This window comes from Maniola hyperantus, chromosome 14 (genome assembly GCF_902806685.2).
Source record: "Maniola hyperantus chromosome 14, iAphHyp1.2, whole genome shotgun sequence".
In the NCBI taxonomy this organism is placed as follows: Eukaryota; Metazoa; Arthropoda; class Insecta; order Lepidoptera; family Nymphalidae; genus Maniola; species Maniola hyperantus.
Genome location: NC_048549.1, coordinates 14,156,841 through 14,174,050, shown reverse-complemented (window position 1 = coordinate 14,174,050; position 17,210 = coordinate 14,156,841). Strand labels below are relative to the sequence as shown.

At 37.9% G+C, this 17,210-nt stretch overlaps 2 protein-coding genes across 2 annotated transcripts; one reads left to right on the top strand and one right to left on the bottom strand.

Moving 5' to 3' along the window:
* Positions 1-4,675: 4,675 nt before the first annotated feature.
* Positions 4,676-7,735, top strand: Cox11 (Cytochrome c oxidase copper chaperone COX11). Its single transcript, XM_034975261.2, has 4 exons — positions 4,676-5,063; positions 5,848-6,003; positions 6,528-6,695; positions 7,470-7,735. The coding sequence occupies exons 1-4, from the start codon at positions 4,830-4,832 to the stop codon at positions 7,611-7,613; spliced, it is 702 nt and encodes a 233-aa protein (XP_034831152.1). The 5' UTR covers positions 4,676-4,829; the 3' UTR covers positions 7,614-7,735.
* A 1,219-nt stretch (positions 7,736-8,954) lies between these two features.
* On the bottom strand, positions 8,955-17,202 carry LOC117988142 (tektin-3-like). The gene is made up of 11 exons (XM_034975258.2): positions 17,132-17,202; positions 16,855-16,994; positions 15,704-15,955; positions 15,256-15,346; positions 14,709-14,850; positions 14,005-14,102; positions 13,084-13,203; positions 12,387-12,519; positions 11,342-11,472; positions 10,105-10,259; positions 8,955-9,238 (listed from the first exon to the last, which is right to left on the bottom strand). The coding sequence occupies exons 1-11, from the start codon at positions 17,156-17,158 to the stop codon at positions 9,028-9,030; spliced, it is 1,500 nt and encodes a 499-aa protein (XP_034831149.1). The 5' UTR covers positions 17,159-17,202; the 3' UTR covers positions 8,955-9,027.
* Between the last annotated feature and the right edge of the window lie 8 nt (positions 17,203-17,210).

Sequence of the window (17,210 nt, the reverse complement as noted above, 5' to 3'; positions counted from 1 at the left end):
GTTTTGTAAATATGGGAGTTTAAATGGTACTTTTAGTTTTGGATGGGTTTTTGCAAACTATGCATTGTTTTAATTAAAATATCTATTACTTAACAATTTAAAAAGCATTTTGAAACATAACAGCTAATAGCAGTTCGATTTTTTCTGTTACAGTACAGCCAAAGAAAGCCAGACTAATATTTAAAGAAGATGTAAAGAACTCACCAGGAATTATGAAGCTGGACGTTTTGGACTTCGAAGCCCAGTGAAGTTGTGTTCACAATTTTTCCCTGTATTTGAAAGAAATGTTATTGTTAATGGAAAATCTTCTATTAGCCTAATATTTTGATATTGGTTATTTGTCATACCCAAACCGATATTTTCGAATGACGATTAATAACCTACCATTTTAGTATTCCTAACGGCTAATTTTTGAAAAATATTAAGTAAAAATTGCATTTTACGACGTCCTTGTGGAGACTAATAATGTTATTGTAATATAGTTACCAATGAGATACCTAGTTAAATGGCAGCAATATGCATAATAATAATAATTTATTGGTGTTTAATTTTGTACACAAACTTTAACTAAGATTAATTGGACAAAAGCCTATTAAATTAGAAGGTCCAGACCTTCAAATTTAATTGAGATCCTTTTTAGTTAAATATAATAAAACTAGCTTATTCCTGCGACTTCGTCCGCGTGGACTACACAAATTTCAAATCCTATTTTACCCGCTTAGGGGTTGAATTTTCAAAAATCCTTAGCGGATGTCTACATCATAATAGCTATCTGCATGCCAAAGTTCAGTAGTTTGAGCTGTGCGTTGATAGATTAGTCAGTTTTTATTTCCCATTATATTGTATAGATGTGTAAAAAACTGGGGGATATAAGGTTGTGCTATTATTGGCCCCCCGTAAAAAATGATTTTAGTTAAAATTTGATGTACAGCAGAATTTGTGCCATTGTCGTAGAATAATATATTTGGTTACCACCGACACATAAAAAATTGTCATTTAAATTTTTTGGTGGCAATGTTGACTTTTATTAATACACAATTTAATAATTAAGATTAATATAGATATACGTAAGACATGTTTTGAAATAATTTTGCTATTTAGTATTGTTACATTTTCTTGTTCTTGTTATTAATTTTTATTAAATGTGTGTTCCTTGTTGCCAAAGATAATTTATCAATATAAATTATAACAAAACGAATATTGTATTCAAGTTTCAGTATTTTTGTTACAATGTATGATTATATTTTGCATTTGTTACTGTTAATTAAGTTACCTTTAAAGTTCAAACGGAAACGCGCAATATTTATATTTAAACCAAAGAATCTTCCAGTCGGTTCTAGCCTTCATAAGTGCCTTAATATTTATACATTACTTGTTAAGTGAAGTAAGTTATTGAAACACATGTTAGTTAAGTTTTGTAAAAATATTTTGTATTCACGTAACTTTGTTAAAATATTCGTCCCAAAGATGTTGTGTGAAAACTTTATAGCGAGTGTCCTTTCTCTTCCTTCGAGCGTGAAGTTAATCTTACTCCTATTTCAAAATTTAATTTAAATGCTTAGAGTATTATGCACTTATATTGCACTTGCAATTTGTTCTTAGTGCTCTTCTAGTACACAAGGTAAACAACTACGTGCCAAAAGCTCTCAAGCTTGTATATACCTATTTTGAGCTTTTCGTTTGCAAAAAATGATTTATTTTTCCAAAGTGTTGAGTATACACTAGTATTATAAAAACCGGCCAAGTGCGAGTCAGGCTCGCGCAATGAGGGTTCCGTACTACAGTCGTATTTTTTCGACATTTTGCAGGATAATTCAAAAACTATGATACATAAAACTCTGTTTTAGAATGCACAGGTGAAGACCTTTCATATGATACCCCACTTGATATAGTTATCTTACTTAGAAAATTGAAAATACTAATTATTAGTTCATGACCACAGTTTAATTTTTTTTTGTGTGATGTAACCACAAATTCACGCTTTTCAGATTTTTCCCCAAATGTCAGCTATAAGATTTACCTACCTGCAAAATTTCATGATTCTAGGTCAACGGGAAGTACCCTGTAGGTTTCTTGACAGACTGACCGACCACAAAGTAATCCTATAAGGATTCCGTTTTTCCTTTTGAGGTACGGAACCCTAAAAATGCGAAAGTGTATATCTGTCTGTTACCTTATCACGGCCAGATTTGATGAAATTTGGTACAGAGATACCTTTTATCCCGGAGATGGACATAGGCTACACGCTATTTCATATTCTGGGAAATCAGAGTTCCACGAAATTTCAAAAAAACCGGCCAAGTGCGAGTCAGACTCGCGCACCGAGGGTTCCGTACTACAGTCGCATTTTTTCGACATTTTGCACGATAAATCAAAAACTATTATGTGTAAAAATAAATAAAAATCTGTTTTAGAATGTACTTGAAAAGTCCTATTATATACTACTTATAAATACTAATTATTTGCTCATGAAAACATTTTAATTTTTGTTTATGTGATGTAACCACAAACTCACGGTTTTCGAATTTATTCCTTTACTTGTGCTATAAGACCTACCTAACTACCTACCAAATTTCATGATTCTAGGTCAATGGGAAGTACCCTACAATTTTTCTCAACAAACCCAACGGACAGATGGACAACAAAGTGATCCTATAAAGGGTTTATTTTGAGGTACGGAACCCTAAAAACCTAAATCTTCGCGGGCGAAGTCGCGAGGACTATTTAATATTAAATAAATAATTGGATTCTGCTTTACCTATTCAGTCAATATTGGCAGAAGTGTGAAGAGATAATTTTTTAATGAAAATGTGGGTTGTAACTACCCATTTTTTGTATGTAAAATATTTCTAAATTCGCCATTCTTCCCTAAGCCTTATGTTAGAAGTAGGAACTACCATAGTGCAGAGCTGGGGTTACAACCTACAAGCTTTTCGACTTCAGTCTGTACTATTCAGCCATTGAGGTTTCAATAATAACGTTTTTTTTATCTCTAATTTACTTAGTAATTTTACTGAACTGATCTTTTTGGAAGTTTTAGATTGCCATTTTAGGGTTCCTTCTATATTTCATACACCTTTTTAAAGTCTGAGATTAAAAGATTTTGGTGGTGATAAGATACAAAATAGGTACCTACTTTCATAAAGATTTCAGTTGTTATAGTATTTAACATGTTCAGATTATTACATTGCTTTTTTAATAAGTTGAATTGTCTGAATTTTTTAAGTAAATGTATTAATAACAGTATGTATTTTTTTACTGATTGGGAAATATAAATACTTAGGTATAATTTATTATCATCAACTTGTATGTATGCCATGTTTTATTTTAAAGAAATTTGTGTAATATATCTACCTAATGAGCAATCAATTATGTTATTAAGTAAATTCTAAAAAGAGAGCAGCACAAATTTAAGCCTATAATTGATGTATTTTTTAAATTATTTTGCAGTGAAGTGTGTTTGATTTGTTTTAATTGAATTATGCATGAGAATAAATGTTCTTAATTAATTAAATTATGTCTATCAATTTTAGAACCCTAGATCAATATACATGTACAAGAAATACTTAATAATTTAAGTTGTTAATAATAGGATAGCGATAAGAGAATGATGAGTTGCAGTTCCAAATAAAGTATTGGGATATAATTTGATTGTTTCAGGTGAACTGGATATCTTTAAGACGATGATGCAAAATATGTTGCCCATCGTGCCTATGAAAACTAAAAACTATTGGTCACATTTCGAATCGAGTTACGAATGTGAAAAGTGCAAGAGAAAGTATCGGCATAAAAGCACGTACAGAAGACACGTTACATACGAATGCGGGAAGGAGCCGATGTTTCGCTGCCCGTTCTTGGACTGTTCATACAAAGCCTATCAAAAAACGCACACGGACGCACATATCAAGACGAAACACAAAATCATGACGGTGGAATACAAAGGATGATACATGGCTCAGAGTTATTAACAAAGATTGTGATACTAAATTTAAATCCAATTAAAATAACGGTAAAAGTTGTGTAATTTTATTTTTATGATAATTTTCACAACAGTAAGTACCTACTTACGTGCTTTATTGGGTATCTGGAAGCTTTAGTAACCACTAATAACTATCCATTTATTTGGACTTCATTATAACAATGTTTTATATTAATTAATTAGTTTCTAGTTTTTACTTGCGCTTATAAGTACAAACTACAAAAACAAGTTTCTTTAAATCTTAAATAATGGCGCCCTATCTAAATCTGACGTTTGCTACACGAAACAAAGTCACTAGAAATTCGTTCTGAAATCAGTATATACCTACATGCTGATATTTTTAGTAGAATTACGATCTATCTGCCCCTATTTTACCTATCACAACTGCTACAACAATAGTCTTTTTAGTTCAACTAATTAGTTTTAGCTAGGTAACTACCATCACAAATTATGGTTCTTTATCTTCTCCACCCACTTCCCACCACACAGTAACAGCAGAGGTAATTTATTTACTTGTAATAAATTATTTCTGGTAACAGTCAGTAAATTATCTGCTATTAATAGATAATTTATTAAACCAATTTTTAGAAAACTAATTTGTATTAAAACAAATACTTACCTAGTTTGTTTTTAAAGAACCTTCGCACAAGATAGGTATCTATTTTTAAACGTTTACAGAATGTCAATCTTATCAGTCCCATCACTACGTCATTTGTCATTGTTGATTGTCAAATGTTGAACGAATCTGTCGAAAAATTAAATCAATCGAAAATATTTGTTCGAGCCGAAAATAGAAATGTTTTGATATAACAAAGTGTAGCTTTTATAATATTTTGTGGATTCAGGTAAAATGAACAGATTGGCGTGTATGAATAGAAGTTTTATAAATGTACTCCAGCAAAATGCCAGCAGAAATTCCACATATTTTCTCGCTCCAAAATATGGTGCACCAAATGTTTATTTCATGCGTGGAGCACACGAGCAGAAAAAAATCCGGTCTACTATGAACTATATGATAGCTCTCGGTGTTATGACCGTTGGGATAAGTTATGCAGCAGTACCTTTATACAGGATCTTTTGTCAGGTGAGGATCTAACCTCCAAAATGCTTATCAAATTCATGTTCCATAGTTCTTGCCGAATGTGACTGTTTTAATAGATAGAATAGTGCCTACATTGTGAAATAATTAACGGCGTTACTTACTTAAACCAAATAAGTCGTTGACACTTAAGTTTATTCATAATCAAAGCTGTCTGGCTTAACTATCTACTTCTCATTCATAATATGTGTGGTCAGAAACAGCTTCCCTCTAGCTCTAAACTCTGAAAATACTCGGCCGATGTGTTAACCACTAGACTATCAAGTACAAATAACACAGTTCATTAAAAATGTAGTCTGATATATTGTGGCTAATTCCGTTGTACACAATCTCTAAACTAAACTAAAATAGCATGTCTAAATATATTGCTATCACTTTCACAATGTTGCTTGCGGAAAAGGATAGCACTAGATTTAGACCTGTTAATTTAGTTTAGTTTAGAGATTGTGTATAAGAGAATCGGCCCTATTGTTAGGCTAATCTAAATATATAAAAGGAAAAGGTGACTGACTGACTGATCTATCAATGCACAGCTCAAACTACTCGATGGATCGGGCTGAAATTTGGCATGTATTTATGATGTAGGCATCCACTAAGAAAGGATTAAGAAGCTATTATGACATATGCATATGCTAAGAAAGGATTTTCGAAAATTCAACCCCTAAGGGGGTGAAATAGGGGTTTGAAATTTGTATAGTCCACGCTGACGAATAAGCTTGTAATTAATATTGTTATAAAAAATCGATCAAAAGCTATATTTTGTAAACAGGCGTACAGTTACGGAGGTACCATAGGTCAGTCAGAGGCAAATGAGTTAATCAGTAAGATGACAGCGGTGAAGGACAGGCCCATCAAAATAAGGTTCAACGCAGATGTGGCATCTTCCATGCAGTGGAACTTCAAACCACAGCAAGGGGATATCACAGTAAGTATAAAGTCCCTATCTTATAAAACATACATATTGGCGCAGATTCTGTCGTCTTTCTCTAAACTAAATTTAGAGTATCTGCATCTTTTACTTTTTAATATTGCTAAAAAAGGACAGAACATGAACTTTACATGCTACAAATTTAAACAATAGGGTTGCGACTGTGCGTTAAAGTCATGGGACTTAACAGCTAAAAATTAAATTTTAACTGTCAAACTGTGTCTATCCTTTTCATATTACATTAGTAAGAAGAGGATGCGAATGCTCTAAAATCTGGTTGTGCTCAGAATCAGTACAAATATCTGTATACATTTTTCTAAGCATGAAAAAATCGGTCAAGTGCAGGTTGGACTCGCACACAAAGGGTAGCGTACAAGAATAACACTTAATTTTTTTAAATTTTCATGGCAGCCATTATAAATTTTTGTATTTGAGTTAGATATACTTACAAATTGCAAAAACAGTTGTACATCCATTAGTACAATATCTGTGAGCCTCTGTTCCATGTCGGCACTTGGCAGGTGGTGCCGGGGGAGACGGCGCTCGCGTTCTACACGGCGCGCAACCCCACCGACAAGCCCGTGGTGGGCATCAGCACGTACAACGTCATCCCGTTCGAGGCGGGCCAGTACTTCAACAAGATACAGTGCTTCTGCTTCGAGGAGCAGCAGCTCAGCCCACATGAACAGGTTACACACTAAAAAGCCCCCTAAACGGTCAAGCATGTTTGTCAAATTTTGCGGGCATGATTTGCATAGTAATTGGATAAGGCTAGCTTTAAGTTTTAAAATTTAAAAATAAAAAATTTATTAAAAAAAAAATTACGTGTTTGACAAATTATTTGATCTTTTTGAACAAGAAAAATTTGATTGACGGCGTGTTCGTCAAACATGGTTGACAGTGTATGGCTATGTTTGTCAAACATACGCTCCATTTTAGCGACTGCTTTTCACCGTGCTCTTGTGTTTGATCAAACAAAGCATAAAATTTGACAAACACGCTTGAATGTTTACGAGGCCTCTAACATTATATTGTGTAAAAACAAAATAAATTTTTTTGTCTGCGTGCCTGTTTATCCTGGCTACTTTCTGATACGGCCAATTTTGACGGGACTTTCACTGGCAGATAGTGATATAAGAAGTAACTTAGGATTCTTATATTTTAGAAAAAGGTTTAAAATTCCGTTCAAATTTGCCAACTTTTTTCGGAAATTGGAGAGTTCCCACGAGATTCTAAATCCACGCGGAAAAAGTCGCGGGCGTCATATAAATGTGGCTAATTCTGTTGTGCACAGTCTCTAAAACTAAACTGAAATAACAAATTACATTGTTATCCTTTACATAATGCTCCTTGCAGAAAAGGATAGCATTTGTCAGTTTAGTTGTGTATGTGTACAATAGAATCTACTATATTGTACAATGAATCTGAGAGCTCCTCTTTTAAAGTTTGTTAAATAATTGCAGGTGGACATGCCAGTATTCTTCTACATAGACCCAGATTTCATGGAGGATCCAAGGATGGAATATGTGGATGAAATAGTATTATCTTACACATTCTTTGAAGCCAAAGAAGGTCTTAAACTGCCCGTTCCATCTTATGCTAAGTGAACACTTAAGTGTAGTGTTAACTGTGAATAGTCTAATTAAAAGTTAATTATTTTGTAATAGGTACTGTTAAACTGGTAAACTGAAGTGACACAATATAATGTAGTGAATTATTTATTTTCTGTTAAAAGCAAGCTAAAGGCATAACATATAAGTGTGTAGGTTCCTGCGGTAGTGGAGCGGTGCGGGAGGGGCGTGATGACGTGACGCGAGAGCTCAGTGATTGGTCAACTGTCACCCTCCCGCACCACTCCTCTACAGCAGGAGCCTTGCGTTGCGCTATACCTAATTAATAGCTATTGTAATATAATGACCGTACGAATGTATGAAACTTGTAAAGTTGTTAATTTTTTAATAGATCATTTTTGTTAATACAATCGTTTTATTTTTGAGCTCTTTCATCAAAGTCTCGAGACGGCAGGCGGTGGTCCCCATCTGTCAATTGCTAAAAATCTCATTAACTTCATTGCAACCAACGCGCGACTATCTATCTCACTTCGAATAGAAGTGGTCGATTGCAGTAAAATGACAGCTACAATCACTTCTGATTGGTTTACGCTCGCTCACTATTGGCTACAATGCACTGTTGTAACAAGAATACTATAAATTCAGCCAATCACAACAATTATTTCGATTGTAATAATGGATACAGTTTTTCCGCAATTGACCAGAATCAGTGAAATGTGAAAGATAGTAATATTTTTTAGGGTTCCGTACCTCAAAAGGAAAAACGGAACCCTTATAGGATCACTTTGTTGTCTGTCTGTCTGTCTGTCTGTCAGTCAAGAAACCTACAGGGTACTTCCCGTTGACCTAGAATCATGAAATTTGGCAGGTAGGTAGACCTTATATCTGACATTTGGGGAAAAATCTGAAAACCGTGAATTTAGGGTTAGATCACACAAAAAAAATTAAATTGTGGTCATGAACTAATAATTAGTATTTTCAACTTTCGAAGTGAGTGACTATATCAAGTGGGGTATCATATGAAAGGTATTCACCTGTACATTCTAAAACAGATTTTTATTAATTTTTATGCATCATAGTTTTTGAATTATCGTGCAAAATGTCGAAAAAAATACGATTGTAGTACGGAAACCTCATTGCGCGAGCCTGACTCGCACTTGGCCGGTTTTTTTTAATATTTGCAACCAAAACGGTTGGGGGGCCAAATAAGGCTTGGTTTTCACCTAAGCGGAGCGTAGAGATGTGTCAGTCGACCAATTAGATGGTGGAAAGTCGCGATAACGTTTTCACACCATCTGATTGGTCGACTGACACATCTCTTCGCTCGCGCTCTCTGCTTAAGTGGAAGGGCCTAAACGTACAGTCAAAAGACGGCTCAATCTATAAACAAATTTATTTATAAACAAACAAAACCATACAACACAACAATTTAACAACATTAGCCAATAGATTAGGCTTTGATAGCCGCCGTGACGGGGTACCCCCTGCGCAGCCCCATGCACTGGTCGCGGTCGATGAACAGCGTGGTGCTCTTGTTGCGCAGGTCCGCCTCCAGGCCGGCGCGCACGCCCAACAGGGTCTGGTGAGTCCCTTCGGCTGTCGCTATTTTGGACCTCAGAGTTTCCATTGTCTCTTGCAGATCGCAAACTTCTTTTACCAGTCTGTGAATGAAATTGATGCATCGCATTAAAAAACTCTAGGTATGTTGCTGTATGCAGTGGCGTGCACAGGGTTTGAACCTAGGGTAAGCATTAGGTAGCTAACTACCTATTTAATGACAGGTCATCATGAAAAATGAGCACTAAGCCATTTCAACTAGGGTAGGCAGTGCTTTTATGCCTCTATGATCTGCACGCCACTGGCTGTATGTAGCTTCACTGTGCCGAAGAACTTTTCAACCTGGTTCCTCCTTCACCTTTCTACTATCGTACCCGAAGCCATCGCCAAGGTCTGCACCCGTATGTAGTCGAAACTACACGGATACGTACGAAGCGATTTGCCTCCTCATTTCTAATTCGAACCGCTATGATTTGGAACACCCTTCCAGCATCAGTTTTCTCCTCCAATTATAATATGGGTACCTTCAGGTCAAGAGTGAATAGGCATCTTCTAGGCAAGCGCGCTCCATCTTAGGCTGCATCATCACTTGCCACCAGGTCTGATAGCAGCCAAGCGGTAGTCTTTAAATTAAAAAAAAAATTGGTTCTTTGGTTCTTATGTTTAAAATTTAAGGCCTCTAGCTTATGTCCGTTATTTGCGACAGTGACGTCGTCGATTTCTTACTCCACTATTAGCTCGTCTCCATGAACATGGTGGTTGGAGGTCGTCCCACACTGCGCTTGCCGATACGCGGTCTCCACTCCAGAACACGTCTGCCCCAGCGGCCATCGGTTCTGCGGCAGACGTGGCCTGCCTACTGGCTGGCACAGCTGGCTAAATCGTTCGGCTATGTAGGTCACTCTGGTTCTCTTCTCTTTTCTCTGAAGTAGGTACAATAATGGTCAATTTCCCAAGTTTCTATACGTGCCTGTTCTGCGCCTCGTCGCGACACTTCTCGAGGTGCGGTCGGTTGGTGCGCGCCTGCAGCCGCGTGTGTGCCACCTTCATCGGCTGAAGCTTGTCTTCTATAGCCTTGTTCAGCAGTTCCAACGTCTTCTCCACGTCGAACATCTCTTGTTGGACCTGCAAATAAGCAATAGATCCTTAGAACAATGTTTAAATCTTATTTTGCAATTTCGGCAGTTTTATGGCCTCTTCCTCGCTGGACAGAAATTTTCGAATATCCTTTCTTACTGGGTGTACCTATACATTACAGAGAAAACTAACGGTGAATCAGACGGGACATCCTCCTCTCGAAATGTAACGTCTCAACACAATAAATAAAAGTGACAATTTACTCAGAATAAACCGTCTGATAATATCACCATTAAAGTAGGTTTGTACATGCAAAATCCCAAGACTCGACGGTTTAAGTTGTATTTTGCAATGCCAGTCAGACGGTTTCTTCTTTTATCTAGCATTTTTTTATGTTCTCTCCAATACTTTAAAGTACTGTTGATCAAAGTATGTTTTCTTTATTTTGAATGTGTTGTGTTATTTTCAATATCTATCAATAATTTTAAATTATCAAACGTACTGTTATAAATTTATAATTAATATCTATTTAAGTAATCTGTAAAAAATTGTAATCCTATTTGGCCTTATTTTCAGTCTGTTATTATGTAAAATTATATTGTACTAGCTTATGCTCGCAACTTCGTCCGCGTGGACTTCACAAATTTCAACCCCCTATTTCACCCCCCTAGGAGTTGAATTTCCAAAAATCCTTTCTTAGCGGATGCCTACGTCATAATAGCTATCTGCATGCCGAATTTCAGCGCGATCCGTCCAGTAGTTTGAGCTGTGCGTTGATAGATCAGTCAGTCAGTCAGTCAGTCACCTTTTCCTTTTATATATATAAGACTAGCTTATGCTCGCGACTTCGTCCGCGTGGACTACAAAATTTCAAAACCCTATTTCACCCCTTTAGGGGTTGAATTTTTAAAAATCCTTTCTTAGCGGATGCCTACGTCATAATAGCTATCTGCATGCAAAATTTCAGCCCGATTCGTCCAGTAGTTTGAGCTGTGCGTTGATAGATCAGTCAGTCAGTCAGTCAGTCAGTCAGTCAGTCAGTCACCTTTTCCTTTTATATATATAGATATATCGCTGTTGATTGCAAAAACGAATAAAATAAAATAAAATGTGGTGTGGTAGGTAACTACCTTGTGCAAGTGCAATTGCAGCTTGTTCTTGATCTCAATGGTCTCGGCGATGCGGCGAGTGAACGCGCTGTTGCTATTACTCCACTGGTCCCAAATCTCTGTCGCTGATACATTGATCAAGTTTTCAGCGTCTGTAATATTGGTTTTTGTTGAATGATCTTTTATTAACGAGTAAGATCTTTTCCATGTCACTTGTTTCCTGTTAAACCTCATATTTCATTTGTAAAACGTCGTTAAAAATATTGTGATCTTTAGTAGATAAGCGTTCGATTGACTACTCCATAAATAATTATGTTGACTTCCTCGAAACTATTAAAACAGTAGGTAAGCTATTGAGATGAATTACATGTAAGTGGTTAGGTATGGAATTCTAAAATTATGACATAAACTGAAATCAGAGCAATTTTATAAGTAAGGTCCTACAAGGTTGGATGTTAGGACCTCTGTTGTTTCTAATCTACAATAATAAGTCGTCTTCGATCGCGTGTCGCGACAGTGGTTGGAGATACCTTTATACCTAATTTTGCGAGGAGATGTTAATGCTCCAGAACTTCATGACCAACTGTGTCGCATACGTGTCCCTGAATCCAACAGTAATCTTCGTCCACGAAAAAATAAACTTTTCGTGGTCCCACATCATCGCACTGTTGCTAGATCTATGTCACCTATACCCCGTTCATTAGCATCATTCAACGCGCTTTTGGACAATAATGCTCAATGGGACCCATTTAATGATGGGTATATACTTAATACTGGTTCGGGAGTTACTGAAGTACGCTGAGAGCATTGCATGAATATGTCATTCAATGTTCTCAGCGTACATATTCAAAATTCTTTGATCTTTTATCGTTTTGTATTTTATGTCTTTTTTCTTGTACCTTTATTTGTATTTAAATTTATTATTAATCATCTAGTTAGTGTAAGTGGCACTGCCGTTCTAATTAGATATAAAATAAATAAATAAATGAAATATTTGGAAGTTATTATGGAAAACTATATTGTGTATTCTGTACTAATGTGTTTGTTTAATTGTGCGTGTATTTACCAGACAGCATCTGCACGGCCTTGGCGCGTTCGGACTGCGATCGCTGTAGCGTAGCCGCGCTGGCGGCGGCCCAGCGTTCCGTATCACACACCGTTGGGTCATAACGTTCGATTCCCGCGTAGAATTGTAGACCCTACAACCAGTAGCGTGCAGGTCATAGAGGCATAAATGCACTGCTTACCCCAGTTGTAATAGCTCAATGCAAATTTTACATTATGACCTGCCAGTAAACAGGTTCCCCTAACTAATGCCTACCCTGGCTTCAAACCCTGTGCACGCCACTGCCTACAACGCAGATAACTTACTCACTGACTTAAACTACTGGACGGATCGGATTCAACCTCTAAGGGGGTAAAATAGGGGTTTGAAATTTGTGTAGTCCACGCGGACGAAGTCGCGGAATAAGCTAGTTTTACATAAAATGAGATTTCGGCTTTGTAAAGCGTTGTCTCTGTCACTCATCATACCTATGTGACGTTTTTTGTCGGTCTTAAAGACAGAGACATCTCTTTTTAAAGGGCATTGTACAATATTTCCTGCCGGGTAAGTACTGTAATATGCTTTATGATGTGCACACTGCGGCAAGAGCGGTCATATGTTCAAAAGTAGGTACTGTACAATAATATAATTTTAAAAAATGCTATATAAAATAGAAATCCTTTCCCATGTATTATTTCCTTTAAATGTGTTAGCTTGCCTTGGAGAAGTTATTGAGTTGATGGCACATAGAGTCGATGCCCAGGGCGTATTCCTTGTTGCGCATATCCATCTCCAACTCGTTTTGCGTCGCGCGACAGTTCTTCGACTGTTGCCGGACCTGCGTCAGATACAATCAAAGCAAATCCTATGTTCCTGGAAGTCCATTTCATTTATAATTCGGCTTCACTATCGGTATATGATTCGTGATAATATGGCGAATAGTGTAGCCAGCGACAATCCTATCTTTCTGCACATTTGCCCTAACCCATTTGACGACCTCCCTGGCGCAGTGGTGAGCGCTGTGGTCTTATTAGTGGGAGGTCCCGGGTTCGATTCCTGGCAGGGGTTTGGAATTTTATAATTTCTAAATTTCTGGTCTGGTCTGGTGGGAGGCTTCGGCCGTGGCTAGTTACCACCCTACCGGCAAAGCCGTGCCGCCAAGCGATTTAGCGTTCCGGTACGATGCCGTGTAGAAACCAAAGGGGTATGGGTTTAATAAAAACTGCCATACGCCTTCCAGGTTAGCCCGCTATCATCTTAGACTGCATCATCACTTACCATCAGGTGAGATTGCAGTCAAGGGCTAACTTGTATCTGAATAAATAAAAAAAAACCCGAATACCTATAGGTATTTTAAATTTTTTGCAGAAACTCTTTGTTTTTCCCGGGAAATATCTAATATACTACAAAGAGGACTATTTGTGTTTACACTAACTTCGCATCTGCCGGTCAGTTGATTTGCCAAACTTATTTAAAAAATTCGCCAAACACAAAACATTCGCCGTACCTACCTAACCTATCCCAGATAGTGTGATTGTTTGAATGCCAAACTATCGTAGCCCGAACTCGAATCATTTGCCGAATCACTGTAGTTTAGCCGCACCTTTATCGTCGTCACCATCATGACCAAAAGACCTACCTTTTCGAGCATATATCGAAACTTGTCCTGACTTTCGCGTAAAATGGCAACTTCCTTGAGTAGAGACTGTTCCACCGCATCGTGCACTTGTTCCAAACCTGCACACAATTGACAATATTACAATTATCCTAACCAACGAGAAATACCGTTAAAACCAACTGAACTATTAATCATTCCAGTATGTTCCGCAATTCACTAAGAATTTTGGTCACCCTACACAAACATTTATTGATTCCAAAACTAGATGTCGCTACACGATTCTCAATCACGCTAACAGTTCTCTACGGATGCAAGACGTTTGAACCAACTAGATCGGGCATAACACCAGCTCGGAGGAAGATCTTCCTACCACGGGTCTAGCGCAATACACACCAGCTCACGGTAGTCATCTAGACAGAGGCGTCTCTAGCCCTTGTGGCGCCCGTGTGCAACCAGTACCCTGGCGCCCTCTAGTCTAGTAGGAGCAGGGTCAAAATGGAATACTAACAGTTATATTTTCAAACGGAAATTCGGATGCAAATGGTGCAATTTTAAATGATGATTTTAAATGATGACGGCGTCGGCCATAATACGAGCGCAGGGTCTTTGAGAGCGCCGGCATCGACGCATCTTTAGAGGTGTCGCATTAGAGGGCGCTCGGCGCCCGTGTACCATAGGTAAAGACGCCTCTGCATCTAGAGGCCTGGTATTGATAGTGAGCTCACCCTGCCTCTTCTCGCGATGGTAGAGGCACTCCTGCACGATATGCAGCGGGCCCTCTATCCCCGCGATGGCTCGCTCCAGCTGCCTTCGAGTATCGTTTAGTTTCTCGCACGTCGCTACCAGACGCTCCATTTCGATTGACACCTTTAATCAAGCAATCATTAGTGTGACCCCCACCACGATTATTCTAAAACAGCTGTACGCGACAGAAAATGTACATCGGCTTTTAGAATAACATTTCGGCTTTGTAGAGCGTTGTCTCTGTCACTCATACCTATATGACGTTTTGTTGGTCTCAAGGACAGAGACAATGCTCTACAAACCTGATCTCCTTGTAAAGGTCGATGTACATTACTTTCTGCCGCGCACTGTACAAACCTGAACGCTCTTTGTAAAGAGATTGTACAAGACGGATAAGACTTATTGGTTGAAAGTTGAAACCAAAAATCAAGAGGCACTTTGCCTCTGAGCTATTGAAATTAATTTTCTTAAATGTAATTACAGGAGTCCCAAGACATATTTGAGAAGACCCCATTCTCCAAATCTTACCTCATTTCTCCAAAATGTGGTATCAGTAATTCGTTCTCCAATTCGTCGGCCGGAATCCCTCTGTCCCTGAGTCCCGATTTCGTCAGTCTCTCTAAAACAAATGCAACATTTTTTAAACATGTAAAGCCGTCTATCATCTTTAGTACCTAGTTTTTTAGGTAGGTATATTTTGTTAATCAAGGTAGAAACTATTTCAATAGATACTTAATCATAAAACTAAGCTTACCTAGTAACGAGGTTTTGAAATTCTCTAAAATAAATTCAGCTCTTAGGTACTTACTACTAGAGTCTACTACTAGACCACTTGCCAGAGAGTTTTACATAAAAATGCTCTCAAAGGTGTATACAAAGTCAGAAAGTCTGCCAATCCGCACTTGGTCAACGTGGTAGCTGGTGCCGTAGTGAGGCGGCGCGGCGATGGGTTAAGCATGTTGATGGGAGTACTTACCTCAGCATCCTCATGATATCATTCCGCACCCTCTCGGAGAAGTTCCTCTTAGCATCGGACTCGTTGTAGTTCTTGATGCTGTTCTGGTTCCACTCGTACTGCGTGTAGCGCGTGTACAGCGCTGCGCGCGCCGCGTGCTCGGGGCTGCGGTCGAAGCCTGTGACCAGGTTCGGGAAGCGGAGCGGTTCCGCCGCCATGCCGGATGGGGTGTAGCAGGGGTCCACCATTGTGTTGGTGATGGGTTGAGATGGCCTGCCCCATGACAATTATTTTACTACGCTTATTACTTAATATTTGGCTGTTATTTTATTATTATTATTAATGTTCAAAATATGCTTAGTGGTTGCAAGAGCATGAGCCAAAACCATTTTGGTAAAGGGAATTTGGATTAAAAAAAACACGCAAAGAGAGCTTATTTTGAATACTAAGTATTACATTATAAATGCGATACTTTTCACGGCCCATCCGTTCAATCTTGCATTCCGGAGAAGGACATAGGTACCTAGGCTACTTTTTATCTAGGAAAATCAAAGAGTTCCCACGAGATTTTTAAAACCCTAAATTCAGGCGGATAAAGTCGCGGGCATCATCTAGTTCTTAATAAATCTAAAGCCACCCTCACATTAATTTTGTAGTTTTCATTTAGGTTTCCTACAGCTAGAGGGCAGTATCATTTGACAGGTGTTGCTTGGTTGCAAGATGATCGCACAACAGTAATTGCAAAGTCGCGTGTAACTATTATTATCTGTAACTGTTATATATGGGAAAGTTACATCCATAGAGTAAAGTAATATGTTATATCACGCAGTGGACGTTGTTGATTATTTGTCTAAATATATAAAAGGAAAAGGTGACTGACTGACTGACTGATCTATCAACTCACAGCTCAAACTACTGGACTGATCGGGCTGAAATTTGGCATGCAGATAGCTATTATGACGTAGGCGTCCGCTAAGAAAGGATTTTTGAAAATTCAACCCCTAAGGGGGTGAAATAGGGACTTGGAATTTGTGTAGTCCACGCGGACGAAGTTGCGAGCATACGCTAGTTAAATAATAATTTGAAATCGGCAAATTCCAAAGCCCATATAGCTTTATCAATTCCATAAGCTGTTGTGAATATGAAAAACAAACAAAAAGAACCCCTCTCACATGGGTGTGACCTCGATTTCTTCGTAACCCATGATAGGTCTCCAGGGGTGCTTTTTCGGCGAGTGAAAGCAGTACCCCACTTGAGGGGGCACGTTTGGAGCTCCCGCCGTTTCTTTTACAGGGCTCCATTGTTGCAATTGCTGTCAATACACAATCAATTAGATAATTTTTGTGCTTTCTTTTAATAATAAAAGCAGGATTCAACAGTCAAAACTTTACGAAAAACTGTGTAGTATTTTAACACCAAGTGATCAGAATATTATGATAATCCTTTTACCGTGCACATAGAAACTTCCTTAGCCATTTTAAATTAAGTTCAAATAATTCAGAGCTGAAAATTTAGGTCTACTGGTCTA